This window comes from Schistocerca americana, chromosome 8, assembly GCF_021461395.2.
Source record: "Schistocerca americana isolate TAMUIC-IGC-003095 chromosome 8, iqSchAmer2.1, whole genome shotgun sequence".
NCBI lineage: Eukaryota > Metazoa > Arthropoda > Insecta > Orthoptera > Acrididae > Schistocerca > Schistocerca americana.
The window spans coordinates 373,322,098-373,346,002 of record NC_060126.1 but is presented as its reverse complement, the minus strand read 5'-3'; the positions used below and the strand labels follow the sequence as shown (position 1 = coordinate 373,346,002).

Below are 23,905 nucleotides of genomic sequence, written 5' to 3'. Positions count from 1 at the left end.
CGCCTTACGGATGAAGATATCGAAAACAAGGTAACCACAAAAATCAGGGGAAGAGTTACAAAAACATTTAAACCACAACCAGGAGAAGGAACAAATATAAACAACGTATGGGACGAAATACATAAAATTGTGACAGATGTTGTGGAAAATGAAATAGGTTACAAACAGAAAACACGAAAGAAAAATTGGCTGACAGACGAAATTTTGGCATTATTTTTTTTTTAAAAAAAAGAAGAAAGTACAAAAACGAAATAAATCAGGACAAACGTAGGGACATGCAGAAAGTCATAAGAAAGGAGATAAGAGCAGCAAAAAATAACTGGCTGAAACAACAATGTAAAGAGTTGGAACGACTGCAACAAATAGATGACGACTTTAGCTTACATAAGAAGATAAAGGAAACTGCAGGTATATGTCGTAAGAAAATCTTCTCAAATACAGAAAATGACCAAGACGAAATAGAATAGGAGAATCAGCAAAAGAAAATTATCAGGGAGGACTATATAAACAATCTTTTTGCAGATGAAAGACCTGAAATAGAAAATAAAGATGACGAGGATCTATCGGGTCCTGCCATCACAAAAGATGAAATAAGAAGAGCAATATGAACGGCAAAAGATAGAAAAGCAGTTGAAATTATTAGATGATAACGGCATCTCAGTTCTCCAAAAAATATTCAATCAAATTTATAATACGGTTAAATTTCCTGACAAATGGCTGACGTCACACCTCATCCCTTTACCCAAGAAGAACAATGCAAAAAAATGCGGAGACTACAGACTAATTAGCCTGATAAGCCACACCGTAAGGATATTTCTCAAGATCATCCAACATAGAATCACAGCCAAGTGTGATAGGGATATGGGATAGTCACAGTTTGGATTTAGACGGGGTCTAGGTGCGAGGGAAGCATTGGTCGCGATTAAGGCATTTGTTCAAAAGTCCTACGATCTGAGGAAGAATGTTGCGCTTCATAGACTCTGAAAAAGCGTTTGACAGAGTGCAACACCATAAGCTTGTACAAATTTTGAGAAGACGGGAAAGGTATTCGTTGCATAGAAAATCTGTACTGGAATCAAACTGCTGAGGTCAGAACTGGCGGCCAATCGACAGAAGCACAAAACATCTTTAGAGGAGATAGACAAGGCTGTGTACTCTCACCACTCGTCTTTAACCTGTACTCAGAACACATATTCCAGGGAGCGCTTGAAGATTATGAGATACGTATAAAAGTAAATGGGGTATGGATTAACAACATAAGATACGCAAATGACACAGTCTTAATTGCAGATAACATGAACGAGCTGCAAGATCTTCTAACTACAGTGGGAGAACAAAGCACGAATGTGGGTCTGAATATCAGCACCAAAAGGACCAAATTTATGATAAGCACTCGCAGTTCAAATGAGCAATTAATGGATAATAATCAACCCATAAACAGGTTGAATAGATTGCACTACTTGGGGACGTGGTTGTGCGAAAATTGGTCATCGGACATGGAAATCAGATGCAGAATAGAGAATACCCGCTGCGCATTCATGAATTTTAACCTCGAAGTTAGATTTATGAAGAGCTACGTGTGGTCGGTATTTTTGTATAGCGTGGAAAGTTGCACGTTGAAAGTGAACACCGTGAACAAGCTGGAAGCATTTGAGATGTGATTATGTCGAAGAATACTTACAATTCAGTGAGCAGCAAGAAAAACAAATGGAGAGATCTTGAGAACAGTAAAAAGAGACTGCGAACTGCTAACCACAATCAAACGTAAGGAAACAGCTTACTTAGGCCATGTGATACAAAATGAAAGGTATCACCTTCTTAAACTGATAATTGAAGGGAAGACTGAAGGCAAAAGAGGAATTTGCAGAAGAAAAACGTCATGGCTCCGCAACATCAGACAGTGGACAGGAATAAGAAACGCCGGCGACTTGAACCGTGCTGGAAGAGATAGAGAAGACTTGACAAATGTGATCGCAAAATTCATTAGTGGATATGCAGCAGAAGAAGAAGAAGTATCTAGCCTTCGTCTTTATGACGGCTTGAACTCTACTGGAGACAATTTCGAAGAGGTGCCTGACGTATGTAGACGGACAGCAGCCCATTGTTCCCTAAGAGCCGAAGCCAGAGAAGATAGTGATGATGGACGATGAGATCTGGAGAGAAATCGACAATCTTACTCATCGCAAATTTTTTCGATTGGGCTCATGACGGGACTCTGAGCAGTTCAGTCCATTTTTGGAATGTTTATGTCCACAGACCCGCGAATACACAAAGCTGTAAAATTTATTCATATACTTCCGCACTTTTGCGTTTTTAAGCACAATAAGGGGGCCGCAACCTAACCGAGGAAAACGCCCTCCTACTGTAACACACCTCCTCCATACTTCGTTATTGGCACTGCACATTATGGCACGTAATGCCCTCCAGCTGTTCGCCAAACCTAAACCCTTCCCTCTGATGTTCACAGGGTATAGCTTAATTCATCACTACGAATGTCCGCCCCAATAAGGCGGCACGGTAGCTCAGCGTGTTCGGTCAGAGGGTTTAGCTACCCTCTGTAATAAAAAACTGAGTGAACGGATCAACGAACAACTTGAACGAGTGTCATCGGACGTCCGCCACGAACAAAGTCAACGAACGATATAGAACCAAATGGGATTTAAAAAAAAGAAAAAATAGCTGAGTGGTCAACGTGACGGATTGCCGTCCTACGGGCCAGGGTTCGATTCCCGACTGGGTCGGAGATTTTCTCCGCTCAGGGACTGGGTGTTGGGTTGTCTTCATCATCATTTAGTCCCCATCCGGCGCGCAGGTCGCCCAATGTGGCGTCGAATGTAATAAGACCTGCACCAAGGCGGCCGGACCTGCCCCGCAAGGGGCCTCCCGGCCAATGACGCCAAACGCTCATTTCATTTCACTACGAATCATTCTTTTCCAGTCAACCACTGTCCAGTGACGACGCTCTTTACGTCACCTCACGTCTCACTTAGCACTGACTGCAGTTTCCTTTACCATATTTTAAGTTAAGATTCCCTACGTGCGGTCACTGTCCTATCTGGACTGGTGGCAGCACTTTGAAACTCACGAGTGATTCCTTTCGCCGACGTCAAGCGATTATTACAGCCACCGTCTGCAATATCCGTTGATTCCTGTCCTTGAATACATGAGTTCTGCCTTGGTCTTCATTTAGCTGTGGTTCATCCTTCGCATATCCACTTGAAAATCACATCGTCAACGGGCGACTCGGCCAGCTTTAGAAGGGGTGAAACGTCGCTGACGGATGTGTTACTCAGGTGACATTCAGGGAAGTCACTGAGCTCTGGTGACCGACCCTTTCCGCTCTTACTGCTTCCCTACTGCCAACAAAGTACTACCCATCTCCTTTTATACATCTCGTGGCATCTAGTGGACCGCCGCGCTGGGTAGCCGCGCGGCCTCGGGCGTGCGGCTCCCCACGTCGAAGTTTCGAGTCCTCCCTCTGGCATGGGTGTGTGTGTTGTCTATAGCATAAGTTAATTTAAGTTAGATTAAGTAGTGTGTAAGCTTAGGAACCGATGACCTCAGCAGTTTCGTCCCGTAAGACCTTACCACAAATTTGCAAATTTGCATCCAGTGGTCAATTCCGCACAACATATGAGTGTCCGGATACTTTTCATCAGATAGTGTATGGGATTGTGATGGCAGTCGAGTTTGACTTTAATGTTGCTGCGAACTGCGTAGGATGCACTGCTCATGAGGACCCGTTAGTTTGCATAGTCTGGTTGTCGATCTTGATATAGAAAGGATAGCTTTTAAAGGCCTAGAGACATCATTCTACAATGTAAGATTGAGTAAGAGGTTTGCAATTCTTAGAAGACTGGAACTAAAGCACAGAGAGAGGACGAATAATCTAACACATCTACAAAACCTAAGCGCGAGTAATAAAAGCGGAAAGCAAAGAAAGAGCGTGTTAGGAGTGATGTGAAGCAGGGCTGTAGCGTATTTCTACTGATGTCGAACTTGCTAGTCGAAGACGCAATAAAAGCAGTAAAAGAACTTTCAGAAGAGGAATAAAAGTTCAGGTGGACTAAATATCAATGCCAAGGTTCGCAGAAGACATGGCGCTTCTTCTCAGATGTAAAGAAGTCATAGAAGACGTGTTGCAAGAGAAGGGCTACATACTTAGCGCGGAATATGTATACGAATGAGCAAAGCAAAGACGAAGGGGATATAGAGTACAGAATAACAAAATGCTTAACATCAAAGACGCAGTAATGGACGGGATATAGAATTCTCCCACCTAGGAAGCAAGATTATGTTATATGACCAAAGCATGAAAAGTAACAGGCATAGTTCGACACACCTGAAGAGCTCTACTGATATGAGATGTTGATACGTAACTGAGGAAGAAGTTCGCTGAAACTGTATCTCTGGATCACAACGTTGTATGGAAAGGAAAGAGCATCAGAAGTACAGAGAAGAAGAAACTGGAAGAATTTGAAATTTAGTGCTGTTGAAGAACATTAAAATTACGTGGGCAGATAAATTACTAAATGAATGAGTACTGAATGTATAGATGAAGGGTAACAGCTACGACATCAAGAAATAGTTCAAATGGTGCTGAGAGGAGCAGCAGAAAGCACAAATACAATGATAAAAATGGAAAACGTTACAACATAAAGCACCAGCCCAGTATTGTATTGTATTGTATGTTAACCGGGGACCTACAAACGACAGAGAGGCTCTGTCCCCGCCGCAGCCGCAGTGGTCCACAACTCCACGACGACTACCGCAGTCCACTTCACCCCTCCGCCGCCCCACACCGAACCCAGGGTTATTGTGCGGTTCGGCCCCCGGTGGACCCCCCAGGGAACGTCTCACACCAGACGAGTGCAACCCCTATATTTTTGTGGTAGAGTATGGTGGTGTACGCGTACGTGGAGAACTTGTTTGCGCAGCAATCGCCGACATAGTGTAACTGAGGCGGAATAAGGGGAACCAGCCCGCATTCGCCGAGGCAGATGGAAAACCGCCTGAAAACCTGGCGGATTCGTGCCGGGGACCAGGCGCTCCTTCCCTCCCGGAAAGCAGACCTGTACTCATCTAACTTTGTAGTTATGTTCATCACATGACGGATATTGGATGACTAAACTTTCATTCCATTCACAAGCGATGTCTATCCTCAAAATCTCTTTTTATTCGCTGTACCATGGAAGCAAACATCCTTCGATCATCATCTTCAAGGATTTTTTGCAGTGTTTGCATCGTTCGCAGTTCCACTTCATGAGGATTGATAGCTGGTGGCTAGTGTGCTTCCCATTGCATTCCAAATATGATATATAGAGCCATGGCACCTGGCGGGGTGGTTAGCCGTACATTCCTCAAGACGATTGTCGTGTAAGCTGCTTTTCGTGACTTTCACCAGATGGTCAGTGGACACGCTGGCATCTAACCGCGCACAATAAGCGTAATCAAAGCTCAACGCTGAACACCGCTGAATGTCTCGAACACTTCAATGGTGATATGCATGAGCAAAATCTTCTCTGTTTACAAAGCGTGTCACTTCGAATAAAACACTCGTGCTTCCGACAGCTGCCTCCACCATCATTACCATGAGGAAGAAACAACCAGGGCTGGCACGGTGTTTTGTAGGAACGTGGACTGAGATCAGCAGCGCTCTGGTCTGCCCCCAAGATACGAGATATGTTACGCCCTGTTAGAGACGACATAGCTCTTCGAGTGGCCAGTGCTAAGCCACACGTGACATTTCAAACAAAGGGAGCTTGATAAGTCGGCTGCAGGTGAAAATTTCTTGGAGAATGGACTACGGTTTGATTACGAATTTGAAAAGACGAGAGTGTTGGCTCATATGTCATCGCACTGGGGTTCTGTTATAAAGCAGGAGGACGAGATTAGAGTAAACTACAAAAGTTTTAGCAGAGGCCAATTGCACACACTAGTGCTGAGGGTCGGCTCTGCACTTTAGCGTAACCGTAGGTGGATGGTTGACACTTGTAGGGAACCGGCACCTCGTGTCACCTGACGCCATTGGTCCTGCAGCAGATGGGATCTTCCCAACTCGCTTTTCCACGCATGCGTCACTTCCGCCCTTTCCGGAATGTTCCAGTTGCTGCTATCATGACTGCATAAGCGGAACACCACGACAGCCGCGGCAGTCAGTGGTTTCCTTCTGATGATGAGAATGGCGGAGACAGTCGTCGAAGTCTCGAGTGTTTTATTCGAAGTGACACAACTTGTAAACAGAGAAGATTTTACCGAATTATACAATGATAGTCACTGTCGAAACTGACGTCTGGCTCTGCACCATTACAGATGCTGTTGTCTGGTGTATATGATAAAGGACACATGGCAACTCAAGATCCGAGACTCTCTTCCGGTAATCTGTTCCCACGGTTCATGGTGACACTTTTCTTGAAATCCTTGCCCAGATTTTACCTGTTGTCATCGGTCTATTATTCAGAGCGAACATTCTAAGATCTCGTGGTGTTTCACTAAACAGTTGTCTTGACTCGTCTCATTTCCGCTCATTCTGTAGTCATTGCAGAGCAGCCAGCTGTCTGCTCGACCTGCCAGAATGATGATCTCATGTGTCCTCATGCCAATGCTTCTATATTTCTCAAAGTCCAAAAGATGGTGGTAAGGTGCATATCTACATGCTCTAGGCATTCTGTGTTGCGATCTTCAGCTGGGAAATTCCAGTATCGTTACACACTCCAAGCAGCCATCACTTAGTTCACCTATTGGACTGAATTTGTTTGAGTACTAAACAAAAGTGAAAGTAAACTCGCATATGGATTACATTCACTCAGTGTACTAGCGACTGCCCCCCTCCCACCCCCGTCCTCCTTCACACCAGTAGCACAAAGTATCTACGGCCGGACGACTTGGGTCACTTTATAGACTTACGTTCAAAGATCAGATAACTAAGATAGGCAAATGGATAACATCACATTCACATAAGTTAGGCGATTTAAGCACGCCAGTTAACTTATCGGGAGACGCGTATGTTATACGTAATCGGGCTCCGAATCAGTGTCTCTGTTAGTGAAAACCGTATAAAATTCGCTACGGCAGTTCCTAAGAGTAGCCTATACGTATAGACAGAAAACGGCGCCGGGGTACTTTTAATTCATAAACTGTATACAAAAAGAAGACATACAGGGCGGTCCATTCATAGTGATCGGGCCAAATATCTCACGAAATAAACATCAAACGAAAAAACTACAACGAACGAAACTCGTCTAGCTTGAAGGGGGAAACCAGATAGCACTATGGTTGGCCCTCCAGATGGCGCTGCCATAGGTCAAACGGATATCAACTGCGTTTTTTTTTTAAATAGGAACCCCCATTTTTATTACATATTCGTGTAGTACGCAAAGAAATATGAATGTTTTAGTTGAACCACTTTTTTCACTTTGTGGTAGATGGTGCTGTAATAGTCACAAACGTATAAGTACGTGGTATCACGTAACATTCCGACAGTGCGGACGGTATTTGCTTCGTGATACATTACCTGTGTTAAAATGGACCGTTTACCAATAGCGGAAAAGGTCGATATCGTGTTGATGTATGCCTATTGTGATCAATACGGCCAACGGCCGTGTGCTATGTATGCTGCTCGGTATCCTGGACGACATCATCCAAGTGTCCTGACTGTTCGCCGGGTAGTTACGTTTTGTAACGAAACAGGAAGTGTTCAGCCACATGTGAAACGTCAATCACGACCTGCAACAAATGATGATGCCCAAGTAGGTATTTTAGCTGCTGTCGCGGCTAATCCGCACATCAGTAGCAGACACATTGCGCGAGAATCGGGAATCTCAAAAACGTCGGTGTTGAGAATGCTACATCAACATCGATTGCACCCGTACCATATTTCTATGCACCAGGAATTGCATGGCGACGACTTTGAATGTCGTGTACAGTTCTGCCACTGGGCACAAGAGAAATTAAGGGGCGATAACAGATTTTTTGCACGCGTTCTATTTAGCGACGAAGCGTCATTCACCAACAGCGGTAACGTAAACCGGCATAATATGCACTATTGGGCAGCGGAAAATTCACGATGGCTACGACAAGTGGAACATCAGCGTCCTTGGCGGGTTAATGTATGGTGCGGCGTTATGGGAGGAAGGATAATGGGCCCTCATTTTATCGATGGCAATCTAAATGTGCAATGTATGCTGATTTCCTTTGTAATGTTCTACCGATGTTACAACAAGATGTTTCACTGCATGGCAGAATGGCGATGTACTTCCAACATGATGGATGTCGGGCACATAGCTCGCGTGCGGTTGAAGCGGTACTGAATTGCGTATTTCATGACAGGTGGACTGGTCATCGAAGCACCATAGCATGGCCCGCACGTTCGCCGGATCTGACGTCCCCGGATTTCTTTCTGTGGGGAAACTTGAAGGATTTTTGCTATCGTGACCCACCGACAACGCCTGACAACATGCGTCAGGACATTGTCAATGCATGTGTGAACATTACGGAAGGCGAACTACTCGCTGTTGAGAGGAATGTCGTTAGACGTATTGTCAAATGCATTGAGGTTGACGGACATCATTTTGAGCATTTATTGCATTAATGTGGTATTTACAGGTAATCACGCTGTAACAGCATGCGTTCAGAAATGGTATGTTCACAGAGGTACATGTATCGCATTGGAACAACCGAAATAAAGTGTTCAAACGTTCTGTATTTTAATTTAAAAAACCTACCTGTTACCAACTGTTCGTCTAAAATTGTGAGAAATACGTTTGTGACTATTACAGCGCCATCTATGACAAACCAAAAAAGTGGTCCAACTAAAACATTCTTATTTCTTTACGTACTACACGAATATGTAGTAAAAATGGGGGTTCCTATTTAAAGAAAGGCAGTTGATATCCGTTTGACCTATGGCAGCGCCATCTAGCGAGCCAACCATAGCGCTATCTGGTTTCCCCCTTCAAGCTAGACAAGTTTTGTTCTTTGCAGTTTTTTCGTTTGATGCTTATTTCGTGAGATATTTGGCCCGGTCATGATCAATGGACCACCCTGTATACCAGAGAAAAAATGGTCCCATCATAGCAAGGAAACTGTGGATATGTTCCCGTTTATTCAAAAGACTCTGAAAAATGAGGTACGAGCTACCTCTATCTGCCTCCGTCAGCACCTTTAAAAATTTTCCCAAAAAGCGTGGCATACAAACATATTCGCGCTCTCTTTAACATGCGACTCAGCTCAAACTACCACAAGTTCCTCAAATTGTAACTCACTCACCCCCACTAGTCCATTGTAAGACGCTCATACCCATCCACTTCCAGTTACTCTTTCTCACTCACTCATTCTGCCGAACTCACTGTCATTATCTCTCTGTGTCTCTCTGTCAGTTATTGTCCCCTGTGTCACAACCACAGTCCGCTTTGTTCTGTCCCACAACTACAGTTTTCTCTCACTGTCACTAGTCATCTCTTGCTCTCTCTTACTGCTAGTATCTCATTCCTTCCTTCCTACTGGTCTGTTCTCACCTCAGTATCTCTCCCTTCTTCTTCGTTGTCAATGTCATATATTCTGTCTCTCATTATCACTGGTTCTCATCCACTTCCACTTTCTGTTTCTCTGTATTCCTTTCCGCTTGGCACAGTCTCCTTCCCTCTTTTCTAGCACTGTTATATCACTATCAACTATGTTACACTGCCACTGTGTCTCGCTCTTTCTCTCACACTGCCTTGGTCTCCTTCGCTCTTTCTATAAGATAACCACTGTCTACAGTCTTGCAGTATTTGTTACTTTTCCGTCTCTTTGCCACTGCCACTGTCTTCTTCTGTCTCGGCATAAAAAAGCGCGATTATGTTCGCAAGCCAAACTTTTTGGGAAAATTTTTAAAGCTGCTGATGAAGGCGGAATGAGCCAGATGGTACCCCACTTTTCAGTCTGAGCATTTTAAGTAAACAATAACATATTCACATTTTTTGGGTTGTGATAGGAGTATCTTTGCGCTGTTTCCCTTCTTTTCCCTGCTGGAACAAGTTACGTAACTCACATAAATGTAATTTATTGGTCAGGAAAATTTACATAGTTTACTTATGTGAAACTGAAATAACACAAAACTAATTTTACGCCGCAGGCCGGATTTTGCGTGCCAAAAAACTGCACTTGCTTCAGTACTACAATGTGGGGTTCCCAGATATTAATGGACACACTTTACAACATATGCTGCGTCACTTTGTAAACTAAGATTTCGAATATAATGAATATTATGTGCGCATTTTACGTAAACAAATAGGGTAACTTTGAACCTCAGTATCTTCGAAACGGATAAAGACGTGAAGAAATTTTCACGGTTGTTCGAGATCGAAATGTTAGAAACATCGAAAAATTACAGCCATTTGCTGTGCATAGCAATTTCGGAATCCGTGGTTGGTTTTTTGTACCCATAAAACACGTTTTTGATATGTTTCTCCATAACAGATAAGTATATTTGAAAGCGGGGAGATGGATCTGCTAGCTTAGGGGATATACTGTTAAAATTTGAGCAATTTGCAGCAGTTATTTATTACATAGATTTCGTCTCTTACTGCATTTTTCTCAGAAGAAGAGTAACTTTGAACCTCTGTATCTTGAAAATGGACAAAGATATCAAGAATATTTTCAACGTTGTTTGAGATCGAGAACTTAGGAATATATGGTAAACATTTTAGCCATTTATTGAACATAGCCATTTTGGAGCACTCGGCTGAGTTCTGGTCCGCTTGTGGCGACGAAAGTGTAGTAAAAAGACGCTTTATTGAGACTTTCAGAGGAATTGCCCATGAAGTAATGGTGCCTCCGTAAGTCCCATCAAGCCCTCCGTCGACCACATTAAATTCAACAAGAACTAAGCGATTTGCTCTAGTTTCCTAACCAAGAGGAAGTGTGCAATATTCATACTTTGACGCTGTACTGTAGGATAGTGACACTGAGACGATCCTTCTGTTGCGTATAAGAATGGTCCCTAGCCCAAAGGCTACCAATGCATACTGTCGCATGCATACCGATGTATAGAATGTGGCAATTAGTTTCGTGTGGCTCAGTGGAATAGTGGAAGTTCCTGAATTTTGTGCCACTTCATGTTTGTACTGGAGAGCAGTGACTTGATCCGTCAAGATATGCAGGTATCAAAAAGTAAACAAACGCCAGAAAGGAAAACGACAATAGGCCACAGAACCTTGACAGTGATGCCTGAAAAAGAACGCAGAACCGTCCCTGCTGGTGAAGATGAAATGGACGCTGTCAGTCATGAAGCGACAGCATGAGGAGCTAGCTCTGGCATTCACCACTATATGGCTCAAAATGGTTCAAATGGCTCTGAGCACTATGGGACTTAACATCTATGGTCATCAGTCCCCTAGAACTTAGAACTACTTAAACGTAACTAACCTAAGGACAGCACACAACACCCAGCCATCACGAGGCAGAGAAAATCCCTGACCCCGCCGAGAATCGAACCCGGGAACCCGGGCGTGGGAAGCGAGAACGCTACCGCACGACCACGAGATGTGTGCACACTATATGGCAATCGTATCTTTTTCATACCAGCGGTTCGCTTTAATTCATCATAGTTCGGTCAGTTTGCAGGAACTATTTATAAATTATATATGAGTATAGAAACATTGCTTGTAAATTAATCTTCCTAGTAGTAAAAACCATATCAAAGTCCCTACAGTAGGTCATGGGATTAGCCTGAACGTATAGACAGAAGCGAGGAGGGCATTTCAGTTTATACAGGGTACGGTGTTCCTACAGTACACCATATCACTACATACTGGTAAAATTACTGCTACAGAAGGGACTCATTACGGCGAGTGACAGTGTCCAGAAGAGTCTGAAAGCACAGGATTGCATTCTGCACAGCAGAAAGAAAGACGTCCGTAGGTATACTGGCTACTCTCTTGAAATGCTGCGCTTCAGATCAGTACTTGGGTGAATGTCCCCTGGTAAACCCTGTCCTTCAGTTAGCCCGACCACCAGAAATCACAGGGAATGAGATCAGGTGATCTCACGAAGCATATGGCAGTAACACTGGCCAGTCACACTGCACGTCTCTGGTCCCTGAGCGCCAAACTGTTCAAAAAAGAATGGGCCAATGATGAAGGTAGCCGTCAAGCCACACCATATGGTTACACGTTCACTATACAGAAGTGCACAGTCACTGGAGGTGAACATCCCCACACTCGTCAATTCTGTGTGTTCACCTTACCCATCAGAGAAAAATGAGTTTCTTCTGGCCATAGGATGGTCCAAGGCCAGCTCTCGTCAACTTCAATCGTTGCGAGAAAGTGGACAGCTAAGTCAACACGTCGTTGTGAGTCCTGTGGTGCAAGCTGCTGAACGATATTGATCTTGTACAGGTAGCATTTGAGAACGGTTCGAAGCACCATCCATACAGTGGGCCAGCCGTCTTGACACTACGCCATACGATCGGGAACTGCGCGCACCGTCGTCTGCCATAGCAACCGTGATTTCATCAACCTCCTGTGGTGCAACCGGTCATTGACCTCTTCTCAGAGCGACGCGCAGTTTCCCATTGATTCGAACTTCTTCACCACGCTCCGCACAGCAGCCAACGATATTCTCGCAGTGCAACTGCAGCGTTACTGTTGTTTTGATAGGCGCTTCGCCGGCAAGTGTGGCCGTGCGTTTAAAGGCGCTTCAGTCTGGAACCGCGTGACCGCTACGGTCGCAGGTTCGAATCCTGCCTCGGGCATGGATGTGTGTGATGTCCTTAGGTTAGTTAGGTTTAATTAGTTCTAAGTTCTAGGCGACTGATGACCTCAGAAGTTAAGTCGCATAGTGCTCAGAGCCATTTGAACCATTTTTTGATAGGCGCTTCAGTCTGGAACCGCGCGACCGCTACGGCCGCAGATTCGAATGCTGCCTCGGGCATGGATGTGTGTGATGTCCTTACGTTAGTTAGTTTAAGTAGTTCTAGGTTGATGACCTCAGAAGTTAAGTTCCATAGTGCTCAGAGCCATTTTTTTGTTGTTTTGATAATAGAGCTTCACCAATAATGCACTGCTCCTTTGTCCAAGCCCATGTGGACAGGTCAACAAGGTCACTGCCATTCGTCAGGTGTGTGAGACTATGAATCAGGATGACTGATCACAGCACCAGGTTGCCATAATTGGAACTGGAGATTGACGCTGTAACGCATGGAAATCATGCATCCCATACCTCTTTTTTTGGTCATCAGTCTAATGACTGGTTTGATGCGGCCCGCCACCAATTCCTTTCCTGTGCTAACCTCTTCATCTTCATCTCAGAGGTAGCACTTGCAACCTACGTCCTCAATTATTTGCTTGACGTATTCCAATCTCTGTCTTCCTCTACAGTTTTTGCCCTCTACAGCTCCCTCTAGCACCATGGAAGTCATTCCCTCATGTCTTAGCAGATGTCCTATCATCCTCTCCCTTCTCCTTATCAGTGTTTTCCACATATTCCTTTCCTCTCCGATTCTGCGTAGGAAATCCTCATTCCTTACCTTATCAGTCCACCTAATTTTCAACATTCGTCTGTAGCACCACATCTCAAATGCTTCGATTCTCTTCTGTTCCGGTTTTCCCACAGTCCATGTTTCACTACCATACAATGCTGTACTCCAGACGTACATCTTCAGAAATTTCTTCCTCAAATTGAGGCCAGTATTTGATATTAGTAGACTTCTCTTGGCCAGAAATGCCTTTTTTGCCATAGCGAGTCTGCTTTTGATGTCCTCCTTGCTCCGTCCGTCGTTGGTTATTTTACTGCCCAGGTAGCAGAATTCATTAACTTCATTGACTTCGTGACCATCAATCCTGATGTTAAGTTTCTCGCTGTTCTCATTTCTACTACTTCTCATTACCTTCGTCTTTCTCCGATTTACTCTCAAACCATACTGTGTACTCATTAGACTGTTCATTCCGTTCAGCAGATCATTTAATTCTTCTTCACTTTCACTCAGGATAGCAATGTCATCAGCGAATCGTATCATTGATATCCTTTCACCTTGTATTTTAATTCCACTCCTGAACCTTTCTTTTATTTCCATCATTGCTTCCTCAATGCACAGATTGAAGAGTAGGGGCGAAAGGCTACAGCCTTGTCTTACACCCTTCTTAATACGAGCACTTCGTTCTTGATCGTCCACTCTTATTATTCCCTGCTGGTTGTTGTATATATTGTATATGACCCGTCTCTCCCTGTAGCTTTCCCCTACTTTTTTCAGAATCTCGAACAGCTTGCACCATTTTATATTGTCGAACGCTTTTTCCAGGTCGACAAATCCTATGAAAGTGTCTTGATTTTTCTTTAGCCTTGCTTCCATTATTAGCCGTAACGTCAGAATTGCCTCTCTCGTCCCTTTACTTTTCCTAATGCCAAACTGAACGTCACCTAGCGCATTCTCAATTTTCTTTTCCATTCTTCTGTATATTATTCTTGTAAGCAGCTTCGATGCATGAGCTGTTAAGCTGATTGTGCGATAATTCTCGCACTTGTCAGCTCTTGCCGTCTTCGGAATTGTGCGGATGATGCTTTTCCGAAAGTCAGATGGTATATCGCCAGACTCATATATTCTACACACCAACGTGAATAGTCGTTTTGTTGCCACTTCCCCCAATGATTTTAGAAATTCTGATGGAATGTTATCTATCCCTTCTGCCTTATAAGTCCTCCAAAGCTCTTTTAAATTCCGATTCTAATACTGGATCCCCTATCTCTTCTAAATCGACTCCTGTTTCTTCTTCTATCATATCAGACAAATCTTCAGCTTCATAGAGGCTTTCAATGTATTCTTTCCACCTATACTATGGACATTAATGCCGCCAAGTCTGGTACTTGTACGGTAATTAGTTTCCGTATTATAACGTGTTAAATAGGGAAAGTTTAATTATAGCCATCGCGTACATAGGAAAGGCAAAGTAAAGGCACTCACCCAGCTGCTCTCCAAACTTCATCTTACAGCGGAACACCTTGGCGTCTTCGAACTCCACATCCAGACGGACGATGAAGTAGAACTCGGTGCCGTCGACGTCTCGGCCTATGGGCACGCGGTGGCTGTGGCACACGAGAGGGGTGCGGCCGGGGAAGGCGGCCTCCAGCTGGAAGGACGGCCCCGGGGCGCCGAGGAAGGTCCGCTCGGGCACGTCGCAGGTGGCGGCGCGGCCCGACGGCGACGTGACGGTGACGTCGAGGCCGTAGTCGTCCTTGTAGGAGCCCGTCAGGCGCAGCAGGTCGTCGGCGCGCGGCGCGCGCTCGGGGCAGGCCTCGCGGCAGGTGTGCGCCGGCAGCCAGGTGACGGGCCGGCCGCGGTACAGGCCCGAGCTCAGGCCCAGCTCCAGCACCACCGACAGCAGCAGCGTGCGCGCCGACGGGCCTGCGGTAGTAGTCGCTGGTACAGCAGGGAGCCGCGGCTACAACTGCACCCACACACTGAACATCCGCGGAAATGTTCTGTTCTTATTGCACTACTGCCTGTTTCTCCCCCACTCGTAGATGGAATGTGCGAAGAATATATATGGTAGTAAAACATGGGCTGTGTGAAAACAGGAAAAAGAACAGAGTCGACGCATCTGAGATGTGGTTCGACGGAGGATTGCCGAAAATTAGGTGGACTCATAACGTATAGAATGAGGTGGTTCTCCGCAGAATTGGCGAGGAAAGAAATATGTGGAAAACACTGACAAGAGAAAGGGACAGGACGGTAGGCCATATGTTAAGACGAATAACTTACATGCTACTAGAAGGAGCTGTGGAGGGTAAAAACTGTAGAGGAAGACAGAGACAGGAATACACCTAGAAAATAATTGAGTATAGTCTTCAATAGGCAGCGTTCTAGGTAATCGAGAGTGTCGTTTACTTCACGCTTAAACAAATACACTTACATATACACTCAGCTTTCGTTATTTTTCTCTGGACATTTTCTTCCCGCATCACCTGCTTCTCACCAAGGTTTTCAGTCTCTTTCTCTTGGTTGTGAGGCAAATACCCGAGCTGGAAATTTCTCTACAATGTACCCAATTGTGACTGGCTTCAGATCCAAATGGATAGCCCACCGAATTGCTCAGAACTGGACCAGACAAAATTCTAAAATTAATGGCCTATGTTTTCAATTCCTTCCTAACAATTACCAGAAGAATGGAAAACATCATACACGTCCAACATAGGTAAAAAGGATGACGGGCAAAATTGCTCAAACTCTAGAGGAGTAAGTATAACCAACTCAATCTCTAGATTATAAGAGAAAATTATAAACGCGCGAACGCGAATAACAAATTTGTACGAAGAAGAGGGGAGTACCCGTGGTCTAGGGGTAGCGTCTTTGATTCATAATCAAAACGTCTTCGGTCCCGGGTTCGATCCCCGCCACTGCCTAAATTTTGTTAAATAATCAGCACTGGCGGCCGAAGACTTACGGCATAAGAAGTCAGCCACATTCTGCCAACGGCCTTGTCAAAGAGGGTGGAGGAGCGGATAGAGATTCAGGGCACTCTCTTGTCCTAGGGGTGGGAAATTGCCCCTAAAGGCGGAAGAATCAGCAATGATCAACGACATGAGGATGCAGAAGGCAATGGAAACCACTGCATTAAAGACACGTAAGTGTATCCACAGGTCATGTGGCCTATAATTGAAGAAGTGTCATGATGATCTCTCCATTGGCAAAAGATTCCGGATTAGTCCCCCATTCGGATCTCCGGGAGGGGACTGCCAAGGGGGAGGTTACCATCAGAAAAAGATTGAATAATCTACGAAAGGATAACGTTCTATGAGTCGGGGCGTGGAATGTCAGAAGCTTGAACGTGGTAGGGAAACTAGAAAATTTGAAAAGGGAAATGCAAAGGCTCAATCTAGATATAGTAGGGGTCAGTGAAGTGGAAGGAAGACAAGGATTTCTGGTCAGATGAGTATCGGGTAATATCAACTGCAGCAGAAAATGGTATAACAGGTGTAGGATTCGTTATGAATAGGAAGGTAGGGCAGAGGGTGTGTTACTGTGAACAATTCAGTGACCGGGTTGTTCTAATCAGAATCGACAGCAGACCAACACCGGCAACGATAGTTCAGGTATACATGCCGACGTCGCAAGTTGAAGATGAACAGATAGAGAAAAAAAAATGGTTCAAATGGCTCTGAGCACTATGAGACTTAACATCTGTGGTCATCAGTCCCCTAGAACTTAGAACTACTTAAAACTAACTAACCTAAGGACATCACACACATCCATGCCCGAGGCAGGATTCGAACCTGCGACCGTAGCGGTCACGCGGTTCTAGACTGAAGCGCCTTTAACCGCACGGCCACACCGGCCGGCAGATAGAGAAAGTGTATGAGGATATTGAAAGGGTAATGCAGTATGTTAAGGGGGACGAAAATCTAATAGTCATGGGCGACTGGAATGCAGTTGTAGGGGAAGGAGTAGAAGAAAAGGTTACAGGAGAATATGGGCTTGGGACAAGGAATGAAAGAGGAGAAAGACTAATTGAGTTCTGTAACAAGTTTCAGCTAGTAATAGCGAATACCCTGTTCAAGAATCACAAGAGGAGGAGGTATACTTGGAAAAGGCCGGCAGATACGGGAAGATTTCAATTAGATTACATCATGGTCAGACAGAGATTCCGAAATCAGATACTGGATTGTAAGGCGTACCCAGGAGCAGATCACAATATAGTAGTGATGAAGAGTAGGCTGAAGTTCAAGACATTAGTCAGGAAGAATCAATACGCAAAGAAGTGGGATACGGAAGTACTAAGGAATGACGAGATACGTTTGAAGTTCTCTAACGCTATAGATACAGCAATAAGGAATAGCGCAGTAGGCAGTAGAGTTGAAGGGGAATGGACATCTCTAAAAAGGGCCATCACAGAAGTTGGGAAGGAAAACATAGGTACAAATAAGGTAGCTGCGAAGAAACCATGGGTAACAGAAGAAATACTTCAGTTGATTGATGAAAGGAGGAAGTACAAACATGTTCCGGGAAAATCAGGAATACAGAAATACAAGTCGCTGAGGAATGAAATAAATAGGAAGTGCAGGGGAGCTAAGACGAAATGGCTGCAGGAAAAATGTGAAGACATCGAAAAAAATATGATTGTCGAAAGGACAGACTCAGCATACAGGAAAGTCAAAACAACCTTTGGTGACATTAAAAGCAACGGTGGTAACATTAAGAGTGCAACGGGAATTCCACTGTTAAATGCAGAGGAGAGAGTAGATAAGTGGAAAGAATACATTGAAAGCCTCTATGAGGCTGAAGATTTGTCTGATGTGATAGAAGAAGAAACAGGAGTCGATTTAGAAGAGCTAGGGGATCCAGTATTAGAATCGGAATTTAAAAGAGCTTTGGAGGACTTATAAGGCAGAAGGGATAGATAACATTCCATCAGAATTTCTAAAATCGTTGGGGGAAGTGGCAACAAAACGACTAATCACGTTGGTGTGTAGAATATATGAGTCTGGCGATATACCATCTGACTTTTGGAAAAGCATCATCCACACAATTCCGAAGACGGCAAGAGCTGACAAGTGCGAGAATTATCGCACAATCAGCTTAACAGCTCATGCATCGAAGCTGCTTACAAGAATAATATACAGAAGAATGGAAAAGAAAATTGAGAATGCGCTAGGTGACGATCAGTTTGGCTTTAGGAAAAGTAAAGGGACGAGAGAGGCAATTCTGACGTTACGGCTAATAATGGAAGCAAGGCTAAAGAAAAATCAAGACACTTTCATAGGATTTGTCGACCTGGAAAAAGCGTTCGACAATATAAAATGGTGCAAGCTGTTCGAGATTCTGAAAAAAGTATGGGAAAGCTACAGGGAGAGACGGGTCATATACAATATGTACAACAACGAAGAGGGAATAATAAGAGTGGACGATCAAGAACGAAGTGCTCGTATTAAGAAGGGTGTAAGACAAGGCTGTAGCCTTTCGCCCCTACTCTTCAATCTGTACATCGAGGACGCAATGATGGAAATAAAAGAAACGTTCAGGAGTAGAATTAAAATACAAGGTGAAAGGATATCAATGATACGATTCGCTGATGACATTGCTATCCTGAGTGAAAGTGAAGAAGAATTAAATGATCTGCTGAACGGAATGAACAGTCTAATGAGTACACAGTATGGTTTGAGAGTAAATCGGAGAAAGACGAAGGTAATGAGAAGTAGTAGAAATGAGAACAGCGAGAAACTTAACATCAGGATTGATGGTCACGAAGTCAATGAAGTTAATGAATTCTGCTACCTGGGCAGTAAAATATCCAATGACTGACGGAGCAAGGAGGACATCAAAAGCTGACTCGCTATGGCAAAAAAGGCATTTCTGGCCAAGAGAAGTCTACTAATATCAAATACCGGCCTTAATTTGTGGAAGAAATTTCTGAGGATGTACGTCTGGAGTACAGCATTGTATGGTAGTGAAACATGGACTGTGGGAAAACCGGAACAGAAGAGAATCGAAGCATTTGAGATGTGGTGCTATAGAAGAATGTTGAACATTAGGTGGACTGATAAGGTAAGGAATGAGGAGGTTCTACGCAGAATCGGAGAGGAAAGGAATATGTGGAAAACACTGATAAGGAGATGGGACAGGATGATAGGACATCTGCTAAGACATGAGGGAATGACTTCCATGGTACCAGAGGGAGCTGTAGAGGGCAAAAACTGTAGAGGAAGACAGAGATTGGAATACGTCAAGCAAATAATTGAGGACGTAGGTTGCAAGTGCTACTCTGAGATGAAGATGAAGAGGTTAGCACAGGAAAGGAATTGGTGGCGGGCCGCATCAAACCAGTCAGTAGACTGATGACCCAAAAAAAAAAAAAAAAACGAAGAAGAACAGGATGAGTTCCATGCCGGACGTCAAGCACCGGCTTGGCGGCAACACTGACCACGAATTTAGAGACCCACGTGGTTTTCGTTGAGCTTAAGAAAGTTTATGATTGCATTCCGCTCCGTAAATTGTCGATTGCATTGCTACACGATGGAATGAGTTGTTTATACACTCCAGGAAATTGAAATAAGAACACCGTGAATTCATTGTCCCAGGAAGGGGAAACTTTATTGACACATTCCTGGGGTCAGATACATCACATGATCACACTGACAGAACCACAGGCACATAGATACAGGCAACAGAGCATGCACAATGTCGGCACTAGTACAGTGTATATCCACCTTTCGCAGCAATGCAGGCTGCTATTCTCCCATGGAGACGATCGTAGAGATGCTGGATGTAGTCCTGTGGAACGGCTTGCCATGCCATTTCCACCTGGCGCCTCAGTTGGACCAGCGTTCGTGCTGGACGTGCAGACCGCGTGAGACGACGCTTCATCCAGTCCCAAACATGCTCAATCGGGGACAGATTCGGAGATCTTGCTGGCCAGGGTAGTTGACTTACACCTTCTAGAGCACGTTGGGTGGCACGGGATACATGCGGACGTGCATTGTCCTGCTGGAACAGCAAGTTCCCTTGCCGGTCTAGGAATGGTAGAACGATGGGTTCGATGACGGTTTGGATGTACCGTGCACTATTCAGTGTCCCGTCGACGATCACCAGTAGTGTACGGCCAGTGTAGGAGATCGCTCCCCACACCATGATGCCGGGTGTTGGCCCTGTGTGCCTCGGTCGTATGCAGTCCTGATTGTGGCGCTCACCTGCACGGCGCCAAACACGCATACGACCATCATTGGCATCAAGGCAGAAGCGACTCTCATCGCTGAAGACGACACGTCTCCATTCGTCCCTCCATTCACGCCTGTCGCGACACCACTGGAGGCGGGCTGCACGATGTTGGGGCGTGAGCGGAAGACGGCCTAACGGTGTGCGGGACCGTAGGCCAGCTTCATGGAGACGGTTGCGAATGGTCCTCGCCGATACCCCAGGAGCAACAGTGTCCCTAATTTGCTGGGAAGTGGCGGTGCGGTCCCCTACGGCACTGCGTAGGATCCTACGGTCTTGGCGTGCATCCGTGCGTCGCTGCGGTCCGGTCCCAGGTCGACGGGCACGTGCACCTTCCGCCGACCACTGGCGACAACATCGATGTACTGTGGAGACCTCACGCCCCACGTGTTGAGCAATTCGGCGGTACATCCACCCGGCCTCCCGCATGCCCACTATACGCCCTCGCTCAAAGTCCGTCAACTGCACATACGGTTCACGTCCACGCTGTCGCGGAGTGTTACCAGTGTTAAAGACTGCGATGGAGCTCCGTATGCCACGGCAAACTGGCTGACACTGACGGCGGCGGTGCAAAAATGCTGCGCAGCTAGCGCCATTCGACGGGCAACACCGCGGTTCCTGGTGTGTCCGCTGTGCCGTGCGTGTGATCATTGCTTGTACAGCCCTCTCGCAGTGTCCGGAGCAAGTGTGGTGGGTCTGACACCCCGGTGTCAATGTGTTCTTTTTTCCATTTCCAGGAGTGTATGACCAAGTGAAATGGTTCAAATGGCTCTGAGCACTATGCGACTTAACTTCTGAGGTCATAAGTCGCCTAGAACTTAGAACTAATTAAACCTAACTAACCTAAGGACATCCCACACATCCATTCTCGAGGCAGGATTCAAACCTGCGACCGCAGCGGTCGCCCGGTTCCAGACTGTACCGCCTAGAACCGCACGGCCACTCCGGCCGGCATGTCCAAGTCGTCAGGAGCTTTATATAGACGCACAACATGTCGAATTCAAGTAAACAAAAAATATATATTTATATATTTGCGGAGGTTCCAGTGACCAAAGTATCAAGGACGCTCGACAGCATCTGCATCACTCTGTATTCAACAGACCATGCAACGCTCTGCCACTGCGCCATCGATCAGTGCCAATGGTCACGTGCCCATTTCTGGCATACCTATGGATCGTCGACTGTGGAGGCCGATCGAAAGGAGTATTCCATGCCCTATGTGTTCAGCGTTAAAGTCTGATGCTAGTTCAGCCACACTTCGCCGCCTCTCCTGTGTTACCAGTCTGCCCAGCCTTCGACGTTCAACATCTGTAATGAGGGTTGGGCGCCCAATCCCACGTCTGGACGTGGTTTCACCTTGGTTCCGCCAGGTGTTGAAGACACTCACCACAGCACTCCTTGAACACTCGATAAGTCATGCTGTTCGCGAAATGCTCTTGCCGAGCCTCCGGGCCATCAGAATCTTCCTTCGTTCAAGCGCAGATAGAGCGCGCGTCTTCCCCCTTCTACAAATCGACAGCATGCTCACTGATACTACACACATAAAAAAAAAATTTGCATCACCTCGGTTACGAGAGTTTCGGAACGTGTACAGAAAATTGGAATACAGATCAACATAAACATTATTTCTGCCCCTTTTTATTGCTCATGAATGCCACACATTGCATGTTGAACCACCATACAGCAAGAGCTTCAGAGGTGGTGGTCCAGATTGCTGTACACACCGGTACCTCTAATACCCAGTAGCACGTCCTTTTGCACTGATGCATACCTATATTCGTCGTGGCGTACTACCCATAAGTTCATCAAGGCACTGTTGGTTCAGATTGTCCCACTCCCCAACGTCGATTCGGAGAAGATCCCTCAGAGTGGTTGGTGGGTCATAAACAGCCATTTTCAACCTGTCCCTGGCATGTTGGATAGGGTTCATGTCTGGAGAAGATGCTGGCCACTCTAGTCGAGCGATGTTCTTATCCTGAAGGAAGTCATACACAAGATGTGCACGATGGGGGCGCGAATTGTCGTCCATGAGGACGAATGCCTCGCCAATATGCTGCCGATGTGGTTGCACTATAGGTCGGAGGATGGCATTCACGAATCGTACAGCCGTTAGGCGTCTTCCATGGCCACCAGCGGCGTACGTCGGCCTCACATAATGCGGCCCTAAAACAGCAGGGAACCTCGCTGGACAATGTGTCTAAAGCGTTCAACCTGACCGGGTTGCCTCCAAACACGTCTCCGACGACTGTCTGGTTGAATTCATATGCGACACTCATCGGTGAAGAGAACGTGATGCCAAACCTGATCGGTCCTTTCGGCATGTTGTTGGGTCCATCTGTACCTCGCTTAATGGTGTCGTGGTTGCAAAGATGGACCACGCCATGGACATCGGGAGTGAAATTGCGCATCATGCACCCTATTGCGCACAGTTTGAGTCGTAACAAGACGTCCTGTGGCTTCACATTGCTGTCAGGGTTCCTCTTAGCCATTATCCGTAGGTAACGCTCATCCACTGCAGTACTATCCCTTGGACGGCCTGAGCGAGGCATGTCATCGACAGTTCCTGTCTCTCTGTATGTCCTCCATGTCCGAACAATATTGCTTTGGTTTACTCCGAGACACCTGGATACTTCCCTTGTTGAGAGCCCTTCCTGGCACAAAGAAACAATGTGAACGCGATCGAACCACGGCATTGACCGTCTAGGCATGGCTGAACTGCAGACAACACGAGCGTTCCTGGTGGAATGACTGGAACTGATCGGCTGTCGGACCCCCTCCGTTTAATAGGAGCTGCTCATGCATGGTTGTTTACGTCTTTGAGCGGGTTTGGTGACATCTCCGAATAGTCAAAGGGACTATGTCTGTGATACAATGTCCACAGTCAACGTCTGCCTTCAGGAGTTATGGGCTCCGGAGTGATGCAAAACGTTTTTGGTGTGTGTATATGCGCCGTGCGTGTGTGTGACTAGCAGTCATTCCAAGCCAGGTGCCGCTGCTATCGCCTGGATAGGTTTATATCGGTGGTCATAATGTTCGACAAAAATGCACTTTAAGTGGCAGTGCCAATTATTAAAAAAATATTTATTGATATGGTTGCTATCATATTGGGAAGCAATACAGTAAAAGACATAATACTTAGTTACTTAGGTTTCTCATCGTTGGCCCTTGATTTTATTAAGTTGTTTTTATCGTCTGCTCTCACGACATTGCTGTATGAAAGTT

General features: G+C 45.5%; 1 protein-coding gene across 1 annotated transcript in view; it reads right to left on the bottom strand.

Annotated features, from left to right (window-relative positions):
- Positions 1-23,905, bottom strand: part of LOC124544939 — a 76,045-nt gene that overhangs the window by 10,316 nt on the left and 41,824 nt on the right. The window contains exon 5 of the mRNA XM_047123686.1: positions 14,939-15,379. Coding sequence (XP_046979642.1) covers positions 14,939-15,379 — 441 coding nt within the window. The remainder of the gene's footprint in view (positions 1-14,938; positions 15,380-23,905) is intronic.